At 48.9% G+C, this 20,999-nt stretch overlaps 2 protein-coding genes and 1 pseudogene across 9 annotated transcripts in view; 2 read left to right on the top strand and 1 right to left on the bottom strand.

Moving 5' to 3' along the window:
- Positions 1–7,819, top strand: part of CELF1 (CUGBP Elav-like family member 1) — an 80,429-nt gene extending 72,610 nt beyond the window's left edge. The window contains exon 15 of the mRNA XM_082475955.1: positions 7,341–7,819. The gene's annotated coding sequence lies outside the window, so the exon portion shown is untranslated. The remainder of the gene's footprint in view (positions 1–7,340) is intronic.
- On the bottom strand, positions 474–4,116 carry LOC309667850 (cytochrome c oxidase subunit 7C, mitochondrial pseudogene; annotated as a pseudogene). Its single transcript has 2 exons — positions 4,111–4,116; positions 474–706 (listed from the first exon to the last, which is right to left on the bottom strand). The product of its transcript is annotated as a cytochrome c oxidase subunit 7C, mitochondrial pseudogene (transcript).
- Positions 7,820–10,846: 3,027 nt separating the features above from the next.
- Positions 10,847–20,754, top strand: RAPSN (receptor associated protein of the synapse). 7 transcript variants are annotated; one of them, XM_082475970.1, is made up of 8 exons: positions 10,850–11,279; positions 11,856–12,035; positions 17,213–17,371; positions 17,925–18,023; positions 18,100–18,222; positions 18,715–18,813; positions 19,793–19,992; positions 20,444–20,754. In XM_082475970.1, the coding sequence occupies exons 1-8, from the start codon at positions 11,088–11,090 to the stop codon at positions 20,514–20,516; spliced, it is 1,125 nt and encodes a 374-aa protein (XP_082332096.1). In that variant the 5' UTR covers positions 10,850–11,087; the 3' UTR covers positions 20,517–20,754. The 7 variants fall into 7 exon arrangements, with proteins under 7 accessions (XP_082332097.1, XP_082332096.1, XP_082332099.1 ...); XM_082475967.1 differs by having other exon boundaries at positions 10,859–11,279; positions 11,856–12,194; XM_082475968.1 differs by having other exon boundaries at positions 10,880–11,279; positions 11,856–12,194; positions 18,715–18,768.
- The last annotated feature ends 245 nt before the right edge of the window (positions 20,755–20,999 follow it).

The raw sequence follows: 20,999 nt of genomic DNA, 5'->3' as shown, positions 1-20,999 counted from the left end.
GATGAGCAAACTGAGGCTAAAAGAAATGGGGTTGTGGAATCCCACGGTGGTCCAGTGGTTAAGACTCCGTGCTTCCACTGCAAGGGGCACGGTTTGATCCCTCTGGTCGGGGAACTGAGATAACCTGCATGCCGCATGGCATGGCCAAATAAATAAATAAAAATAATAAAAATACTTTATTTGAAAAAAAATCGGGTTGTTTTTTTAAAAAAAGCATTAATCCCACCCTCCCCCCCCAAAAATAACCAGAGTTACTATTTTTTTATGCCATAAATTTATTTACAAACGTATCTAGTATGTTGAGTTCAACAGTTTGATCCTTTTTTCAAAGAGAGTGCACCTCTTAAAATGCTCCTCTTCATATCTGTCTCATGGATTCCCCGCCCCCCATCCCCACACCACCACCCCCCTCCCCACCCAAGGGCTTGTGGGATCTTAGTCCCCGGACCAGGGATTGAGCCCCAGCCCCTCAGCAGTGGAAGTGTGGAGTCCTAACCACTGGACCACCAGGGAATTCCCTCATGGATTATTTTTTAAGCAGTTGGTGTCTTACTATAAAGAAAGGTGCAGTAAATCGAGATCCAAAGTACAAAGTCATCATAGCCAGTAACCGCCACTTGTCTTCCACTGAAAATGGCAAATTCTTCCCTGGACTCTCCTCTTAGTGGCTCCTACGGACCACAGAGGTAGTGAGCCTCCAGATGCTCTATCCCAGGCGCAGAGACTGAAGGCAGAAGAAATGGCGGCAGCACACCAAGACCTCCTTCCCTCACGACCTTGTTCCCCTCTGTCTAAAGTTACTATTAGATTTCATTAAGTCTTTTTCCTACACACATTTTAAAAATAAGACTGGGATCAAACTAAAAAGAAGAAATTGGGTTGCTCCTGGAAAGTGGTGTGCACTGAGAGTCAAACCAGGTCCGCCTGACTTCCAAGCCCTTTCTCTTAACTACTCCCAAGGAGAAGTAACTCCGTAAATGCGAATCAGTGTGCTTTAGTTAGCCTGCGCAGTCCCATCACACACGGTTTGCATGCTGTCCTCTAGGCTCTAGGGAAGGGACCTTTGAGGGCGCCTACAGCTCTGTGGCTCCCTCGGTGGTGCATCGTTTCAGCTTTGCCCTCAGAGCGGCTGTCTCGGTGCTAAAGGGGTAACTCAGCGCTCCAAGTTGTTGGTGTCAGCGTGCTCCTGCAAGGTGCCACTTCCCGTGAGGACTGGAGTGCTTCTTAAATGTCACTCCTGCCACGCAGTTCTTTCCTAGATCTGTTGCCACCGAAGCTATTCTTTACCCCGTGTTTATTTTAATTTTTTTTTTTTTTTGCATTGTGGTAAAAATATATATAGCAATTTTCTGTTTTAACCATTTTTAAGTAAACAGTTCAGTGACATTCAGTACATTCAGTGTTGTACAACCATCACCACCTAATGTTTTAAATCAACTTGAAATCTGCCTTTTATAACTTCACCTCATTCTGACCATTAGTATTTGTGAAGTTACAAGTTTGGTGTCCTAATTGTAAAATACACATTATTTTAAAATACACATTGGGGCTTCCCTGGTGGCACAGTGGTTAAGAATCCGCCTGCCAATGCAGGGGACACGGGTTCAAGCCCTGGTCTGGGAAGATCCCACATGCTGCAGAGCAACTGGGCCCGTGCGCCACAGCTACTGAGCCCGCGTGCCACAACTAGTGAAGCCCACACACCTAGAGCCCGTGCTCTGCAACAAGAGAAGCTACCGCAATGAGAAGCCCACGCACCACAATGAAGAGTAGACCCCGCTCACTGCAGCTAGAGAAAGCCCGTGCACAGCAATGAAGACCCAATGCAGCCAAATATAAATAAATAAATAAACATTTAAAAAATGTAAAATAAAATACACATTAAGGGACTTCCCTGATGGTCCAGTGGTTAAGACTCCACACTTCCACTGCAGGGGACATGGGTTCGATCCCTGGTTGGGGAACTAAGATCCCGCATGCCGAGCAGTGCAGCCAAAATAAAATACACATTAAGCTGCATAACCATCAGTATGTATAAAATGTCCATGGGGTGGCTTCTCAAAGAGATCTGTTTCACACTTTGGGGAATTGGGTCAGGGTGGAGAGTCAGGGGCTTCCCCATGGACTCCCTTCCCGTACCTGTTTCCTCTATGAGTAGAGGGTGGTTGAACCAGAAATTGTCTCCCATTTAGCACAGATGTTCTGTAACTCACAATTGAGGTGGTAGATCTTCGTCTTAGGACTCCTGTATTCCTGAGATAGAACTTGATATAAAAATAGAATGAGGACTTCCCTGGGGGTCCAGCGGTTAAGACTGCGCGCTTCCAATGCCAGGGACGCAGGCTCGATCCCTGGTCAGGTAACTAAAATCCCGCATGCTGTGTGGTGTGGCCAGAAAAAAAAAAAAAAAAAGGATGTTAAGTACAATTTGAATATCTTCCAGTTTAACATCATACTTAAAGGCTGTTGTTTCTCTTTAAAATTTACCAAAAAAAGGGACTATGCCAAAGATACTATTTTTAACCTCAAAAAAAATTTAGACTTGTGCATCTTTATAATCATATATCTGTGTCTTAATTAAACTATTTCTTCTAAAAACCCACATGCAGTCACCTTTTATTTTTATTTTTTTTTTTTTATTTTTTTTATTTTTTTATATTTTATTTTTTATTTTAAATTTATTTATTTATTTTTGGTTGCGTTGGGTCTTCGTTGCTGTGCGCAGACTTCCTCTCGTTGTCGGCAATCGGGGGCCACTCTTCGTTGCGGTGTATGGGCTTCTCATTGCAGTGGCTTCTCTTATTGCGGAGCACGGGCTCTAGGCTCACGGGCTTCAGTAGCTGCGGCTCGAAGGCTCTAGAGCGCAGGCTCAGTAACTGTGGCGCACGGGCTTAGTTGCTCCGCGGCACGTGGGATCTTCCCGGACCAGGGCTCGAACCCGTGTCTCCTGCATTGGCAGGCGGATTCTCAACCACTGCGCCACCAGGGAAGCCCACCTTTTATTTTTGAATAGATTCCTTAGGCACCTAATTGCCACACTCCTGGTTCCCGGCCTACTGGCTTTCTCAGTCAGTACACGGCCTCCCTAACTCTCCCAGGTACTTGCCATGCTGTGCTCTCCTGAGCCTCTCAGTCCCTGATGAAGAAAAGCCATCAGGAAGGAAATGAAAGAGCAGGTTTGTTCCTTCACCTCTGGGAATGTCAAACTGATGTCTGATAACATTGTCCTTCCAGCAGGGATCATAAATGGCTTTTTCTTTTACCTTCTGCCTTTTTCAAGCTCTTTCCTTCTCTCTAGGGAGTCCTTTCCAACCACCCCCCCCCCCCCCCCCGCCACCATCTGGTGTTTAATTTCTTTTGCATACATTGGCTTTCTCTTTACTGGTAAAGGCTCCAGCTGTTGAGAGGACTGTTGTTCTTTTCAATCAAAGTCAGATCTTGGGATGGGGAAATGAACACATTTCAGCCGGGAAGGGCTGTCCTGACACTCCTGCAGCCAAGCCTATAGGACCTTGGCCCTGCTTCCCTCCCCACACCCCCATCCCCCCATGCAGGGTCCCAGTGACCTGAGGCCTCCTGAGGTTTTGGGTGTTTTTATACTGTCTGATTGAGGTATAATTCACACATTATACAATTTGCCCACTTAAAGCATCCAGGTCTGGTTTTGAGTGTTGTGCAACCATCCCTGCAACCTAATTTTAGAACATTTTCATCGTCCTAAAAAGAAACCCCATACTCATTAGCAGTCACTCCCCTTCCCCTCCTCATCCCCATTCCCAGCCCCTGGCAACCACTAATCTTTCTGCTCCGTAGCTTTGCCTGTTCTGGATTTGCCATATAAATGCAGTCATACAGTAAGTGCCTTTTGCGTTTGGCCTTCACTTAGCCTTACCTCCTGCGGCATTTTCTTCTTTCCTCCCCATGCTTGAAAACTGCTCACAGCAGTAGCCTCGGACCACCTGCTCCTGCCATTTCTAGCGCTTTTGAGCTCGTCTCCTCACACTCCAGCCGTGTTTGTGCAGCGCCCTGTCCCTTCTCCTTCTCCCAGCTCCTCCTGTTACCTGCTGTGTCATCTGCCTCGCCCTGAGTCTGGCAGTCTTCTAGACCTACCTGCATCGTCCAGTACGATTACCCATTAGCCACTGTAGCTATTAATTAAAATTAAAAACTTCATCTCTCAGTTTCACCATGAAGCCACACGTGACTAGTGGCTATCATGTTGGACAGTGCAGGACAAAGAACATTTCCATCGTCACAGTCAGGTATGGTGGTTGGGACTGTTCTGGGGAGTTACTTTGCTTTTAAGAAAACAGAACAGCTACAGCTCATAAATGTAGCCCCTGTACTCGTCCACCCAGCAACTGGCAGCATAGGAAGGTGGAGACTGAGACAGAGACACTGCAGTTCTTCTCTGTCAACAGCTCTACTAGGAGAGTTGGATTTTCACCCTGGTCAACCTGACTCCAGTAACCCTGCAGAGCATATTCCTCTGGGAGTGAATGGTGGACCTTGGGGGCCCTGGTTTACATTCCACCTTTAGAGTGGAGCTTCATGAAGGCGGGGACCATGTACGTATTGTTCTTCACAGGAGCCTTAGGGGCTGGTAGATAATAAGCATCCAGGAGACGTTTAATGAGTGAGTAAATGAACAAATAAATGTCAAAAGGTGACTGCTGGGCTTCCCTGGTGGCGCAGTGGTTGAGAATCTGCCTGCTAATGCAGGGGACACGGGTTCGAGCCCTGGTCTGGGAAGATCCCGCATGCCGCAGAGCAGCTGGGCCCATGAGCCACAATTACTGAGCCTGCGTGTCTGGAGCCTGTGCTCCGCAACAAGAGAGGCCGCGATAGTGAGAGGCCCGCGCACAGTGATGAAGAGTGGCCCCCACTTGCCACAACTAGAGAAAGCCCTCGCACAGAAATGAAGACCCAACACAGCCATAAATTAAAAATAAATAAATAAATAAATAAAAATTAAAAAAAAAAAAAAAAAAGGTGACTGCTTTTGTCCAAGAGCTTCCGGACATGCTTTTTTTCCCCAACTACATTAGTTTTATTTAGAAATTTCCATCCACTCCAGAAAGAAAGGGAATAACTTATTTTTACGTCTGTTTATAGATTACTAGCTACCAGCCAGTACCCAAATTCTCTGTAGGCCCTCAGTGGCTGTGAAACAAATGATGGCCAAGTCCCTTAGAGCCACTTTACAAGAATCCTGCTAATACAGCTTCTTGCCCCATGAGGAAATTGGTGGAGGGGAACCTACGTGTGGTCCTCCAGCCCTGAGAGTGCCACCGACCTGGTCATTCCTGAAGTGGAGAGTGCCCAGAGCCTGGGGCTTACATGACACAATGGCTTTTTTTTTTAAGTAATTTTAAGGTTTGAGGGTTTTTTTTCCAAAACATAATGTTATAGAGGAGGACTTAGCGTGTGGTGGGAAAAGCTTGTGTTTAGGAGTCTCTTAATCTGATTATAATACCAGCTGTGTGACCTTGGGCAGGTGACTTGATTCAGCCTCAGATTCCTCACCTGCCAAATGGAAATGAAAACACCCACCCAGCAGGGCCGGGAAGATGAGAGAGTGTCTCCAACGTTTAGCACACTGCCACTCTTGGCAGACATGCTCGTTCAAGTCACTAACGACACTAAGTACATTAGTGTTAACAGTGAGCGTTTCCGCATCCCATGGCCCCTTGATAACTGTCAAACAGATGGGGGAGTACGCTTCCAGAATTTCTCTCTGTATACAAAAATATGTACACATATAATGATGTTTGCTAATAAAAATGAGATCATGCCTTAATGTACAGAATGTTTGCATTTTTTTCAGTTACTTTGTCACGGGCACCCTTCCATCTGGACATGTACACTGGAATCTACCATTTTCACTTTTAGAGACTACATAGCATTTCATGGTTTCTCAACGACTGTCCTATTGGACACAGGTTATTTCTAGATTTTTCACTATTATAAACTGTAAGAGCCAATTCAAGGAAGGTTCAGGAGGTCCATTAGAGGGGCATTAGTGCAACATCTTGTTTTCAAAGCAAGTTCTTATTTTATCGTCTCATTTGGTTTTCACAGAAACTTTGACAGAAAGGTAAAGCTCCATTTACAACTAGGAAAACGAATTTGTCGAGAGGGATAGATGTCCCAAGGATCCCGCTAATCGTGGCAGAAGGGGCCTGGGACTGTCCCCTCCAGTTACATTTGTTGTGTAGGGGCTATAAGTGCAGGTGCCTGCAGGAGCCAGGCAGGTGATGCAAGCATGTGAAAGAAGGCCAATCTAAGATGACAAGTGACAATTGGCTCAGTGTCAAGGCAAGAATAGCAAGAGGTGGGGACTGTGGGCGAACGAGAGACATTCTTGGTCTCGAGGCCAGACACCAACCACTTGACTGGTTGACATGCAGACTCATGGGCCCAGGGATTGCTTGAGCTTCCAGTCTTCAGCAGAAGCAGGAAATGCCGATTCTTATATGAAATCTCCCAGATAAAAAGTGTAGCCAACCAACTTGGAAATCATCAGCCCTTGCATGCCAGATTGTGAGCCCTGCTTCAGGCCCAAACTTCATTTTCTACTTTCGATTATAAAACGGGGATCTAAAGTGTACCAGAAAAAAAATAAAATAATAAAGTGTACCAGGCCACGTAGCTGGTACCTGACACAGTGGGCACTTGGAACAAGCCCCCAGGCTCCTGCTGTCCCATCACCCTGTGAGGTTAAGTGGCCCAGAAGAGACTCATTTTGTGACTCGCCCTCCCGGTTCCGGGGGCCTTTTGTCAGCCTTCATTGCTGGGCTTTGGTGAGCAAGGCCTGATTCCGTTCACCTTTTCCTTAGCCTTCTTTGTATACATTTCTTCTGCTCACCCAGGCCAGAGCCTTGGACAGCATTCCCAGTGGGCTTGGGTGTGTCCAATGAAAATCACTATGATTCCTGAAGGCGGCTGTCCAGTTCCCCTTCACTTTTCTCCCTCTCCTCTTTTCCGGGACAGTATCATGGTTAAGAGTAGGACCACTAGAGTCACACTGCTTGGGTTCAGTCCCTGCTCTGTCTCTAGGTCGCAGTGTGCTCTTGGGCAGGTGGCTTTACCTCTGCGTGCCTCCCAGTTTTCTGTAAACTGGAAGAAATGCTCAGCTTAGGAAATGTTAGTTCTTACACTTCTGTTGGTCTCCTCTCACTTTGCCAGGAGTTGTGCAGGTGCTGGTGGTACAAAGACCACACCCTTGCCCTAAAGGAGCATGACCTTGACCTAACTGTGTGCAGTGGTCAGTAAATTGCTGACTCTGGGGCAGAGGAAACTGTCAAGTTTTTGAGTTTTGCAATCATTCGTGTTCCCAGGTACCCGTAAGGCTGTGGTTCCAGGTTCCTTTGGGATGCTGAGGCAGACTGCCCACCTCCCTTCCCTGCTGTCAAAGACTCAACCCAAACTCGTGGCTGGACTATATCTGGTCTACAAATGGGAGAGAATCTGCTGGCTCTTCAGCACTTGCCCTGTGCGCCCAGCTTCCTTCCCCTCTGGAGGTTAACTTCAACCCAGGACCCACCTTCCCAGCTGAGAGGAAGATCCCAGCCAACTCTCCTGTGCCAGTGGCTCCCTGACTGTCCCCCACTTTCCCAGCTTCCTGTGGTCCCGGCTCAAGAGCACTTCCCCTGGGGCGTCCCGGTATCCTTGTCGAGTCCCAAGGGCCTACTCCTGCATCCCCTCGACCTATGCTGAGCATGCACCCCCGCCCCACTCCCAGATTGCCCCACTCTGGACCCATTTTGCTCGCAGTAAACAGGAACTCATCTCTGCCTCTACTCAGTTTCCCCAGGATGAGGCAGACATGGCAGATCGGCTGTAAGCCTGGAGCGGTTGCTTTAAATTTCAAAATTAAACTTTCACTTCTCCCCTTTTTTTCCCCATTAATTTAACATATTTATTGAGTGGCCACTGTGTGCCAGGTCTTGCTCTGGAGACATAGTCAGTGATGAATGAGATGCAGTCCCTGCCCACACATCTGAGTGGGGGAAACAGACACTAAGCCAATAACCTCATTAATGAATATGATCAATCTTGTATCAGAATGGAATGTAATTCTCTATGAGTGTAATAAGCTGATCCACCCCAACTAGGACTTAACTGGGCAGAATGTCAGGGTAGGGAGGAGGAAAGGGACCACGAGGGGCAAAGGCCCTGGGGCAAACAGGTTGGCAGTTCCTCACAAGTTGAACACAGAGTTACCTATGACCCAGCAATTCCACTCCTAGGTATATACCCAAGAGATATGAAAACATATGTCCACATGAAAACTTGTACATGAATGTTTATAGCATCCTTATTCATAATAACCAAAAAGGGAAACAACCCAAATGTCCATTGACTAATGAATGGATAAACAAAATGGTGTATTGTACAATGAATACTATTCAGCCATAAAGAGGAATGAAGTTCTGATTCATGCTACAATATAGATGAACCTTAAAAACATTATGTTGAGTGAAAGAAGCCAGTCACAAAAGGCCATATGTTGTATGATTCCGTTTATATGAAATGTCCAGAATAGACAAGCCCATAGAAAGTAGATTGTGGTTGCAGGGTGTATTCGTTTGCTCAGGCTACCATAACACTGTGCAACAGACTGGAGGGCTTAAACAATAGAAATTTATTTTCTCACAGTTCTGGAGGCCAGAAGTCAGAGATCAAGGTGTTAAAAGGGTTGGTTTCATTCTGAGGCCTCTCTCCTTGGCTTGTTGGTGACCCTCTTTTTCCTCCTCTGTGTGTCTATATCCTGATCTCTTCTTATGACACTAGTCATATTGGATCAGGGCCCCCTCTAATGACCTCATTTTACCTTTTTAAAGATGGCGTCTCCAGGGAATTCCCTGGCGGTCCAGTAGTTAGGACTCCTCACTCTCACTGCAGAGGGCCCGGGTTCGATCCCTGGTCAGGGAACTAAAATCCCACAAGCCAGGTGGCACAGCCAAAAAAAGATGGTGTCTCCAATAAGTCACATTCCGAGGTTGGGGGGTGCGGTCTACATATCAACACCAACATATGAACGGGGGCACAATTCAGCACCCCATAACACGAAGGAATGGGGGGTGACTGCTAATGAGCACAGGACTTCTTTTCAGGGTGATGAAAATGTTCTGATATTAGTGCTGATCAATGCACAAATTTGTGAATACAGGCACACCTCGAAAATACTGCAGGTTTGGTCCCAGACCACCACAGTAAAGCGAACATCACAATAAAGCAAGTCACATGAATTGTTTGGTTTCCCAGTGCACCTAAAAGTTACGTCTGTGCTATATTGCAGTCTATTAAGTGTGCAATAGCATTATGTCTAAAAAAACAATGTTCAGACCTAAACTAAAAAATCTTTTATTGCTAAAAATGCTAACCATCCTCTGAGCCTTCAGTGAGTCATAGTAATAATATCAAAGGTCACTGATTACACCTCACCATAAGAAACACAATAATAATGAAAGAGCTTGAAATATGAGAATTGCCAAAATGTGACACAGAGACAAGAAGTGAGCATATGTTGTTGGAAAAATGGTGCCGATAGACTTGCTCAACGCTGGTTTGCCACAAATCTTCAATTTGTAAAAAACGAAATATCTGCAAAGTGCAATAAAACGAGGTATGCTTGTATACTAAAAGCCACTCCCCACTCTGAAAGGACAAATTTGCCCTGGGGCAAGAAGGAGTCTGGTTTGCAGAGAGGGAAGAGAAAGATGGGGTGAGTCGAGCTGGTGGGGATGGCAGGAGCCTCTCTCAACCCCATGAGCCCCAGTACTTCACTGGTCTGCTCCCTATATAAGACTTTGCCCTTCTCCACTGTGTCTGGCATTAAAACTCATTGTAAGGGACACTTTCAAACTGGGACTGGGATTGGAATTGGGTATTTTTTAAACCTTCAAAGAGCAACTTCTGTTCCTCATGGGCAGTTTGCCATGGAGCATACGGACGCAGCTCTAGATAACCTCTTGCTTATGGTCACATAGTGTTTCCTGTGTGTCAGGCACTGTTCTAAGTCCTTGTCAATTACTAAGTCATTTAGTTCCAGCAATCCAGTAAAGGGACTTCCCTGGCGGTCCAGTGGTTAAGATTTCGCCTTCCAATGCAGGGGGTGTGGGTTCGATCCCTGGTCAGAGAGCTAAGGTCCCACATGGCTAGTGGGCAAAAAGCCAAAACATAAAACAGAAGCAATATTGTAACAAATTCAATAAAGACTTTAAAAAATGGTCCACATCAAAAAGAAAGAAATCTTAAAAAAAAAAAAATCCAGTAAAGTAGGAACCATTATTCTCCTGCCCAAAGTCACGCTGCCCATACAGATAATAAACGGCAGAGTCAGAATTCAAACCCTGGCAGCCTGACTCCAGGGTCCACGCTGTTACCCACCACACTGTGCTGCTCATGGCAAGCCTGTGGGTTAGGGTTTATTAGCCTATTACAACCTCATTTTACAGATGAGGAAACTGAGGCCCAGAGAGGTGAACGACTTGTTGGCTGGGGTCAGACTGCGAGTTAGGACACGTTGGGATGGTGTGGGCATGTGCACGGGTAAGGGACCTCGGCGCCCAGTGACTCACAGGGACAGAGCCTGGGGTCGGTGGGTCTGGGGGGAAGGTTGTGATGGGGAGAGGCCCCAGCCTCCCTGCTGCCTGTGTGCCCAGCCTCATCCCTGCTTCTTCCAGCTCTCAGCCCACCCCTGGAGGCGGCTCCTTGGCAAGGCTGCAGGGAGGGCCTACCCTGCCAGGAGGCTCAGGGCCAGTGTCAGAGGTGCTGAAGAGACACCCAAGGGGATGCCTGGGGGGCAGGCACCTTCCTCCCAGCTCGGGGGTGGGTGTGGCAGAGGCCCCGCGTGACCTTGTGGCTGACATTCCTTGGCGGCCACGTGGCCCCAACTGGCAGGGACAGCTGCGGACAGCGGCCGGACCAGCTTTGTTTGCAGGGTGGCGCCTGCTCTCCATCCAGGCCCTGCTCCTTCTGGGGGCTCGGTGGGCAGCTGGCGCCGTGGGCCCCCCGCCATGAGTGTCTAGAGGCACGGAGCCACCAAGGTGTCTCTGGAGGGGGCTCGGGGCGCTGGGAGGATGGGGCAGGACCAGACAAAGCAGCAGATCGCGAAGGGGCTCCAGCTGTACCAGTCTAACCAGACAGAGAAGGCGCTGCAGGTGTGGACGAAGGTGCTGGAGAAGAGCTCGGACCTCGTGGGGCGTTTCCGCGTGCTGGGCTGCCTGGTCACGGCCCACTCGGAGATGGGCCGCTATAAGGAGATGCTGAAGGTGGGAGCGCCGCGGCCGGACTGGGAGGGTGGGGCCGGGGCGGGATTTCTCCCAGGCCTCCCAGCCCCCCTCCTGCCTCCTCAGGCTCCCCTGTATCACACAGGCTAGTGGCTGGGGCCTGAGGCTCTGAACCCACTGGGTCTTGGCTTTGGATTTGGGCCTGTGGCCTTGAGCTCTGGTGTCTGAAGTTCTGAGACTGAGGTTCTCAGCCTCAGGGTTCGGGGAGCTGAAGGCCAGGTCTCAGAGTCGAGGTTCCAGCCTTCCTGTTTGGGGTTCTGAGTCTGAGCCTAGGGGGCGCTGGCTCCAGGTTTGAGGCTGGGGACGGGTGGGTGGTGGAGACTGCAGACCTAGGCTCAGGATGGAGAGGTGAAAGCTGTGGGTCTGGGTTTGGGAGGTGGAGGCTCCTGGGCTGCAGCTTCCGGGGCTTCTGGGACTGGGGAGCAGGGAACGCATCTGAGGCCGGGGGTGGACGCTCTGGGCCTGAGGCTTTGGGCTGTGAGGCTTGGAGGGACGGAGGCTCGGGTCCAAGGCTCAGGGTCCAGGCTGACGCTCCCGGCCTGCCACCCTGGCGGGCAGTTTGCTGTGGTACAGATCGACACGGCTCGGGAGCTGGAGGATGCCGACTTCCTCCTGGAGAGCTACCTGAACCTGGCGCGCAGCAACGAGAAGCTGTGCGAGTTTCACAAGACCATCTCCTACTGCAAGACCTGCCTCGGCCTGCCCGGAACCAGGGCAGCCACCCAGCTCGGAGGCCAGGTCAGCCTGAGCATGGGCAACGCCTTCCTGGGCCTCAGCCTCTTCCAGAAGGCCCTGGAGAGCTTCGAGAAGGCCCTGCGCTATGCCCACAACAACGATGACACCATGCTCGAGTGCCGCGTCTGTTGCAGCCTGGGCAGCTTCTACGCCCAGGTCAAGGTGGGCCCGGTCCCCCAGGGAGGGTGGTAGAGGCTCGGGCTCCCCGAGAGTCTCCCGTGAGCCACGCTCCCTGTTGCATCACCTTGTTCAGTCCTCCCATTTAGGTAGGGATGAGGCAGACGGAAGCCTGGGAGGGAAAAGACAGCCAGGAAGTAAGGACATGGCCAGGCAGGGCAGAGCCAGAATTCAAGCCTTGATCTGTCTGACTTCCTGGGGGGATGGGAAGCTCCTATGTGAGGACAGGCCGTGAACCTGTACTGCCACGTGTTTGCTGTGTGATCTTGGGCAAGTCACCTCTCCTCTCTGAACCTATGAAATGAAGGAGAATGGAACCCACCTTACAGCGTGGTTGTAAGGATTCATTCATCAAATATGTACTGAGCATCTATGATATCCCAGGCACTGTTGGCCTAGGGTGCAACAGTGAAAACAACAGACAAGTCCCTGGGTTCATGAACCTTGCATTCTAGCTGGGGGAGAAAGACAAATAAATGCAATCAGCAAATCGAGTATACAGCATGGTGGAAAGTGCCTAGGAAAAAGGCAAGCAGGGAAAGGGGTTTGGAAGTGCTGAGGATGACGTGTTGCAATTTCAAACAGGGTGGATGGAAGGCCTTGTAGAGGTGATGTCTGATGACTTGGAGGAGATGAGAGGGTGAGCCATGCAGAAATCTGGCAAAAGAATGAAAAAGAGGGAACAGTTAAAGCACAGCTCTGCCCTTGGGGGACCTTACCCAGTATGTTCCAGGAAGGATGGAGGCCAGCATGGCTGCAGCAGGTGTGTGAGAAGAAGGTAGGCGGTGGTGGGGTGAGAGAGGTAAGGGGGAAGGGAGATGGCAGATTGAGAAGAAACTGGTGGGGTCAGTGACCTCAGGCTTTTGGTCCTGAGCATTTGCTCTCTTTCCCCCTAGGCACCTAGGCTGTGCTTGGCCCATGGGGGATGTTAGTGCCTGGCACATAGTAGTTGCTTAACAAATCCTGGAGAGTGTAAATGCTGAGGGATCAGAGGTGGAAGTATGAGGTAGTGAGAGTCATCCACGACCACACTGAGGATTTTGTTTTCAGCAACTAGATGTATGGGAAGCCATTCAGTGAGATGCAGTAGGATTGGAGAGGGATAAGGGTGTTTTATAACCTTTTTTATTATGAAGAAAATTAGCCATGCAGGAAAGCAGAGAGAATAATATAATGAATCTCCATATACCCACTACTTAGATTTAACGATTATTAATATTTTGCCATATTTGACTTACATATTTTTCACTGAAGTGTTGTGATACAAAATTATAGACATCATGATATTTTACCCCGAAGTAATTCTGTATGCATTTCTGGAAAAGAAAAAAAAAAAAGACCATTTTCTGATATAAGGACACTTTCTTACATAATCACAATACTATTTATCACACACACCACAGTGAACAATTATCTCTTAAATTTCTCTACTTATCCTGAAAATATGCCTTTATCCTCGGCTTGTTTGAATTGGAACACAAACAAGAACCACACATTGCAGTGGTTATTATGTCTCCCGAGTCTCTTTCTATGGAAAATTCCTACCCTTCCCTTTATTTTCCATGGTTTATTGAAGAAGCCGGATTAATTGCCTTGTAGAATGTTCCATCTCTTTGTCTCATTGCTTCCTCAAGGAGTCATGTAAGTTGTTTCTTTGTCTCCATTACTCTCTATGAACTAGAACTTACATAATGACTTGGTAAGATTTAGGTCACGCATTTTTGGTGAGAATACTATACAAGCAAGGCTGCGTGCTTCATATTACATCATATCGGTAGTTAAGGGAGTGACCACCTGATCCCACTGTTTTCAGCTTTGCCGTCTTCCTTTCACGACCAGTAGGTTAACTTGTGGGGTGACACTTCGGCTGTGAATATTCAGTTCTGCAGCAACATTTTCCGTAATGGTTTGAGCATCCATTGATGTTTGTTGCCTGAATCAATTCTTTCATTTCAACTCTCATGAAATGGTGATTTCCAAGTTCTGTCATGCCTTCTGCAATTATTAGCTGGGATTTTTCTATGAGGAAGAACTTTCCCTCATTAATTGGAGCTAGTTGATTACTCTGAAATACAGTTCCTTAAGGAAAGGCAGAATAAATACTTTTTCCCTTTCCTTTAATTACCACTTTCCAGAATAATGAGTTGATGTGATAGTTGCCTTCAATGATCACACTTACTTGTTTTGCTTCCTCTTTTTGGAGTATCGATGTGAAATCATGGATTTAAAGAAATATTCAGTACTCTTCAGTCAGTTGCAATCATCGTTCCTTTTGATGCTCATATTATCTTAATTTTAGTCAGTGGAATTCTCTTCAATATGGCTCCTGTGTCCGTTTGACGAGACTTCATTTAGTCTTTGAAAGAAAGCATTCTTGTTTTCTGGCACAATAGCCTGTCCCACACTCATTTTGTGTACTGTCGTCCCTCGGTATCTGCGGAGGCTTGGTTCCAGGATCCCCCAGGACACCAAAATCCGGGAATGCTCAAGCCTCTTATATAAAATGGTGTAGTATTTGCATAAAATCTACATACATTCCCTCCACCCCATACTTTAAATCATCTTTAGATTATTTACAATACCTAATACAATGTAAATGCTATGTAAATGTAAACTGGTGTGTGGCAAATTCAAGTTTTGCTTTTTCGGAACTTTCTGGATTTTTTTCCCCCCAACATTTTCAACCCTCGGTTGGTTGAGTTCAAGGATGTGGAACCCTCGAATACAGAGGGCCCACTCTATTTCCTGCTCCAAACCTGGAGCCAGCCATTCCTCCGGGTCCTTTTTTAGTGGGAAATGGTATTTAAAGACCAAACGTGGGCTCTCAGGATGCTCGTGGCTACGGGGTTGTTGTTGGTACTAAATCTCTCCCGTTGTGAGGACAACTGGACTGTATACTGATATTTCCAATTCAAATCCAGTGTTTCAGGATTTTCCTTGATTCATTTCAGACTTGATTCTCTTTTCTCTTAGACTGAAAATCTTGGTTTCTAAATATGTACTTTATCCTACAAAGTACATAAAATAATTTCAAAAGACAACACCAATATTGTCTTACTCAAAAAAAAAAAAAATGACGAATGAGGTTTGATTTCTTTGCCATTCTTTTGTCTTTATAATATATCCCACTATGGCTGAACTGTTCAAGTATATATTTTAAGGTCCTTTGAAATAATAACTTTTCTGTATGGCTATATTAATATATAACATATATAATATATAATATATTAATATATATTATAAAACAATCATAATATACTATGATATAATATTATAATATACCTTGATTGTATTATAATATATACTTATATACTTATGATTAGAATTGATTATAATATTAATATAATGATATACAGTTAAGGTAATTTGTTTCCATTTTCTATTTTTAGGGTTTTTAAAATTAAATTTAATATTTTAAAGTCTGTAAAACATTTACATGGCTTCAAATTAAAAAGTACATAGTAGGGACTTCCCTGGTGGTCCAGGTGAGACTCCGTGCTCCCAATGCGGGGGCCCCCGGGTTCGATCCCTGGTCGGGGAGCTAGTTCCCGCATGCGTGCCACAACCGAGAGTCCGCATGCCCCAACGAGGATCCCACGTGCCACAGCTAAGACCCGGTACAGCCAAAAATAAATAAATAAATAATAAATTAATTAATAAAAAGTACATAGTACAAATTAAGTATGTTAGGAACAGGTTTTTATTAGGGTTACTGAGAGTTTTCTTTTGGTCATATTAACTTGTTAGATATTAAATAAAAATTCAAATAGGTTTTCTACAAAAAAGAACGGAGAAGTGGGGCTGTAGCTAAATGGGACATGAGGTCAAAGAAGGTTATTTGATTTTTATTTTTGTTTTTGTTTTCAAATGAGATAAGAAATGCCAGGCTGTGATTTTACATTGATAGGAATGATTCAGTAGAAAGAGACTGGAGAGGGGGTTCCAGAGCCCACATGGAGGGGGTCATATTTAATTTGATAGGAGCTGGGAGTAGCAGGAAGGAGGCAGAGTGGGAACAGATCTGGTGGGTTTGACGGATAAGGTGGATAAGGGAGCTCCTCTCTGATTTTCTTCTCTTTTTAAAAATTATTTATTTATTTATTTATTTATTTATGGCTGCGTTGGGTCTTTGTTGCTTCACGCGGGCTTTCTCTAGTTGCAGCAAGCGGGGGCTACTCTTCGTTGTGGTGCGCAGGCTTCTCATTGCGGTGGCTTCTCTTGTTGTGCAGCACGGGCTCTAGGCGCGCGGGCTTCAGTAGTTGTGGCGCACAGGCTAAGTAGTTGTGGTGTGTGGGCTCAGTAGTTGTGGTGCACGGGCTTAGTTGCTCTGCGGCATGTGGGATCTTCCTGGACCAGGGCCCCTGCATTGGCAGGCGGATTCTTAACCACTGCGCCACCAGGGAAGTCCCTCTTCTGTTTTCTTAATGGTGCATAACGTGAGCTCATGTGCTCATAATGGGCACGTTGAGAAGACATTTGGAAGCTTGAGGAGAAAGAAAGGGTGAGAGGATGATTTCTTTGCCTCAGTGAGTCTGTCCCAATGTTCTTTGAGCTGACTGTGCTGGCAGTCACCGAACATTCAGTGATGACTGGGTGCCAGGAGGCAAACTCCAGTGGGGTTGGAGTGGGCTCTGATATCCCCACCACCACCCTTCTGTGTGTCTCTGAAGCCGAGGGGCCCAACTGGGACTGGGTGAGTGGAGAAGCCAACTGTATTTTATTCCTTCTCATTCATTCATTCATTAAATACTTACTGTGCATCTGCTAAGTGCCAGGAACTGTGCTAGGCTCTTGCCATACATCGGCAAACCACATGAAAACCCCTGTGTTCATGGAGCCCACACCTTTGCACTGGCTGTTCCCTCTGTCTGGATCACTCTTTCCCTGGACACCAGAATGAATGAATGAATGAATGAACACGCAGTGGAGCGCTCCACTTAGGGGCAGCTCCTGCCACTCAGTGCGCCCCCTCCCATCCCACCCCCTCCCTGTGTCCCCTGCAGGACTACGAGAAAGCCCTGTTCTTCCCCTGCAAGGCTGCAGAGCTCGTCAACGACTATGGCAAAGGCTGGAGCCTCAAGTACCGGGCCATGAGCCAGTACCACATGGCTGTGGCGTATCGCCTGCTGGGCCACCTGGGCAGTGCCATGGAGTGCTGTGAGGTGGGGCAGCAGGGAAGGGGGGCAGTTAGAGGGTGGTAGTGTAGGCGGGGTCTGGGCCCAGGGCCTCTTTCTGCCAACTCAGCCCACTGAGGCCCCCAAGCCTTGCCCCTGCCCCCTCTTCTCTACAGCTGTGCCCCTGAAGGATGTGTTTGTTCCCCAGTCCCCCTGCCCCAAACCTCATTCCCTTCTAGTCTGTTTTCAGGGGAGGGCACTTCCCTCTGCTGCCCACCCCTGCCAGAAAAAGTGCCCTTATGGGGCACTTTAAGTAGGAAGAGAGCCAGTCTCTGGAGTTCCACTGATCTGGGTTCGAATCCCAACTTTGCCACTTAATAACCTGGTGACCTTGGTCAAGTCACTTCTGTTCTCAGAGCCTCAGTTTCCAGTGCTGTCAGACCTCAGTGGTTCAGTGCATGGGCCTCAGCACCATGAAAGGTGTATTGGGCTCTGAGGATGTTGGTGACCCTGGACTGCCCATCAGAGGGGCCCAATGGGTGAAGGCACCCCAGTGGTGGGGGGCAGACGAGCAGGTCTGAGTGACCGGCCTCTGTCACAGGAGTCTATGAAGATTGCACTGCAGCATGGGGACCGGCCACTGCAGGCACTCTGCCTGCTCTGCTTTGCTGACATCCACCGGAGCCGTGGGGACCTGGAGGTGAGGTCACCGGAATGAAGGGGGAGGTGGTGCGAGCCTGGCCTGGCCTGACTGCACCCCTGACCTGGCTGTGCAGACAGCCTTCCCTAGGTACGACTCTGCCATGAGCATCATGACCGAGATTGGAAACCGCCTGGGGCAGGTACAGGTGCTGCTGGGTGTGGCCAAGTGCTGGGTGGCCAGGAAGGCGCTGGACAAGGTGAGGTGGACCCCTTTCCTGCAGCCCCCAGCTCCCCCCAATGCTCCCACTTGAGGCCAGTAGGTCAACCAACAACGTGTGGGTTTGGTTCTGGGCTGGACTCTTTCAGACACTTTGTCTAACATCAGCCTCACCCCAGTCCCATGAGGCCAGGGGATTCCAGATCATTTTCCAGGCTCAGAGAAGGTCCATGACTTGCCCAGTCTAACAGCTAGTAAAGGGCCAGGCCTGGGGTTTGCACTCAGGACACTTTAACTGCCTCCTATGATTTCACAACACCTCATGAAATAGGAATGTTCTTCCCATTCTATATCTGAGTAAACTGAGGCAGCTCTGGTGACTGTACCCCAGCCTTTTCCTCTTACCTTCACACACAGGGCAGCTGCCCAGTGGTGCTGCCCTCCCCAGACCCACCCCTCCCTACACCTTCCTTCCCTGTGAGCCAAGGTCTCTGTCAGACAGCTCTGCCTGCAGCCTGTGCTCACCTTCCAGGCTCTGGATGCCATCGAGAGAGCCCAGGACCTGGCCGAGGAGGTGGGGAACAAGGTCAGAACTGAGTCCGTCTGCTGGGTCTGGAGTCAAGAGCCCAAGGTGGGATCTTGGGTGCGTGGGGAGGCCCCCCTGAGCCTGCTCATGCCCTGAGCCCCTCCTGATCTCCAGGAGCTGCCCCCATCATTCCCAGACCCTGGCTGTTTCTCTTCCACCCAGAGAGCACTTCGGAGGGCAGGGCAAGAATTCCATAGCTCAGGGGATATCAGAATTACTCAGAGGTGTCTTGATGGTCATTAAAACTCCTAACAGTGGCCTCCACTCATACAGAGGTGGGCATCACAGGGCTCTTCTAGGTATCGGTTCCAGGCCTCACTGGCTCCCTGCAAGGTGGGTACAGCAAGCCCCATTTTACAGATGAGGAAAGTGAGGCTCAGAGATGTGCTCAAGGTCCCATACCTGGTAACTGGTCTGTCTTAACTCCAAAGCCCGTGTTCCTTTCATAGTATATGTGGCCTCTCCAGATTTGATAATCATATCCAAACCTTTAAATGTTGAAAATAACCTCAGTGTTTCTCAAAGTCTTCTAGAAGATGTGCATTTCTCAGGGATCAGGTCTACAGTCCAGTTAACATGCCAGATATATGTGCCTTGGCTGGATGACAGCTGCTCCGGTTTACTCAGATATCGCGGGCTCTTCAGAAGTGCTGATGAGCTGCTGTGTGTATTTAATTAACAAAGACAGGAAAGAAAATTAATTATTATGAAGTCAGTGCAGCAGGTTTGGTCAATAAAATCCTTCAAAAACAGGGAGTCCCCAGCGGGTTCTAGGAGTAAGGATCACCTGTCTCACCTACCTTTCTGCGTGAGGGGAACCAAGGCCCAGAGAGGGCAAGACGTTTTTCCTAGGCCCACCAGCAAGGCAGGGATGCAGCCAGGACAGGACCCCTGTGTACTGACCAGCCGGTGGCCCTGTGGGGACAGCTTCTTGGACTGGGCAAGGAGGGAAGCAGGGCAGCTGCTCACTAGCACTGACTTGTCTCATCCCCACGTCCCGCTCTCCTGGCCGCACCGGCCCCAGCTGGGCCAGCTCAAGCTGCACTGCCTGAGCGAGAGCATCTACCGCAGCAGAGGTCTGCAGCGGGAGCTGCGCGCCCACGTCGTGCGCTTCCACGAGTGCGTGGAGGAGACAGAGCTCTACTGCGGCCTGTGCGGCGAGTCCATAGGCGAGAAGAATAGCCGGCTGCAGGCTCTGCCCTGCTCCCACATCTTCCACCTCAGGTGAGTGCCCCGCCGGTGGTGGGCACGAGGCACTCGGGGCCTCTCTGGGGCCTCGTCACAATAGTAATACGAACAGCAAAGACTTACACAGTGCTTTCGGCATCCTATGCCTGTTCTAAGCGTTTCCTATTAATTCATTGAATCCTCCCAGCAGCCCTATGAGGTGGATATTCTATTATTCTCCCCAAAGAGGACCAGAGAGGCATCTCAAAGGTCATGGGATTTAGATGCCCAGGGCCAGAGCTGCCTCCATCACAACCTCCTGACTCCCAGCCCAGGCTCTGCCCTGGAGGCCTCCCCAGGCAGAGTGCGAGGGGCCGGCAGGGCTGCTGGCAGGAGCCTGGGGGCTGTGGATACCTCCTGCACCTGCAGAGGAGGGGGGAGGAGAGAGGGCCAGGCCCAGGATCGGAGGACAGGCCCGCTGAGTGGACAGGGCCCTTTGCTTCCCAAGGTGCCTGCAGAACAATGGGACGCGGAGCTGCCCCAACTGCCACCGGTCATCCATGAAGCCTGGCTTTGTGTGACCCCATCAGGTCGTGGGCTTCTGCCTCGCCTCCCCTGCTTCTTCTCTAGCCTCACGCTGGAGGCCGCCCTGACCAGCTGCGCCTCCAGTGCCTGTTTACTCCTGGGGCAGCCTCCAGGGCCTCCTCTGGCCTCAGCCGGGGCCTGGGGCCTGCCCACTGCTGCTCCTCCAGGCCCAGCTGCTCTCCCCCACCCCTTTGTACTTTGATCTTTACAGAAAAATAAACCGTTTGTACCTGGTCCCAGCAATTCTGATTTTCCCTGCCCGAGGTCTGACGGGTGGAGGAGAGTGGGAGTGAAGTTCCCCACGTGAGCTTCCTCAGACACACGTGTCTCTATGCCCATATGTAGGAGTTCCTCCAGCTGCCCTTCCAGGTTTTGGGGCTGCCACCGTGAGCCAGAGGCAAGATACTGCAGGTGAGGAGCACCTTTAAATGCTGACATGCAGGGCTGGAGAGGAAGATGTGATGAACAGTAAACGTAGT

This window comes from Balaenoptera physalus (assembly GCF_965194825.1).
Source record: "Balaenoptera physalus genome assembly, chromosome: 10".
NCBI lineage: Eukaryota > Metazoa > Chordata > Mammalia > Artiodactyla > Balaenopteridae > Balaenoptera > Balaenoptera physalus.
This window is presented reverse-complemented; position numbering and strand designations above follow the sequence as displayed.

Bases quoted from the DNA above. Each gene is read 5' to 3' on its own strand.
- RAPSN (XM_082475967.1), top strand. From the start codon at position 11,088: ATGGGGCAGGACCAGACAAAGCAGCAGATCGCGAAGGGGCTCCAGCTG. The intron at 11,280-11,855 runs GTGGGAGCGCCG...CCTGGCGGGCAG, and splicing joins GCTATAAGGAGATGCTGAAG to TTTGCTGTGGTACAGATCGA. The intron at 18,024-18,099 runs GTGAGGTCACCG...CTGGCTGTGCAG, and splicing joins GGAGCCGTGGGGACCTGGAG to ACAGCCTTCCCTAGGTACGA.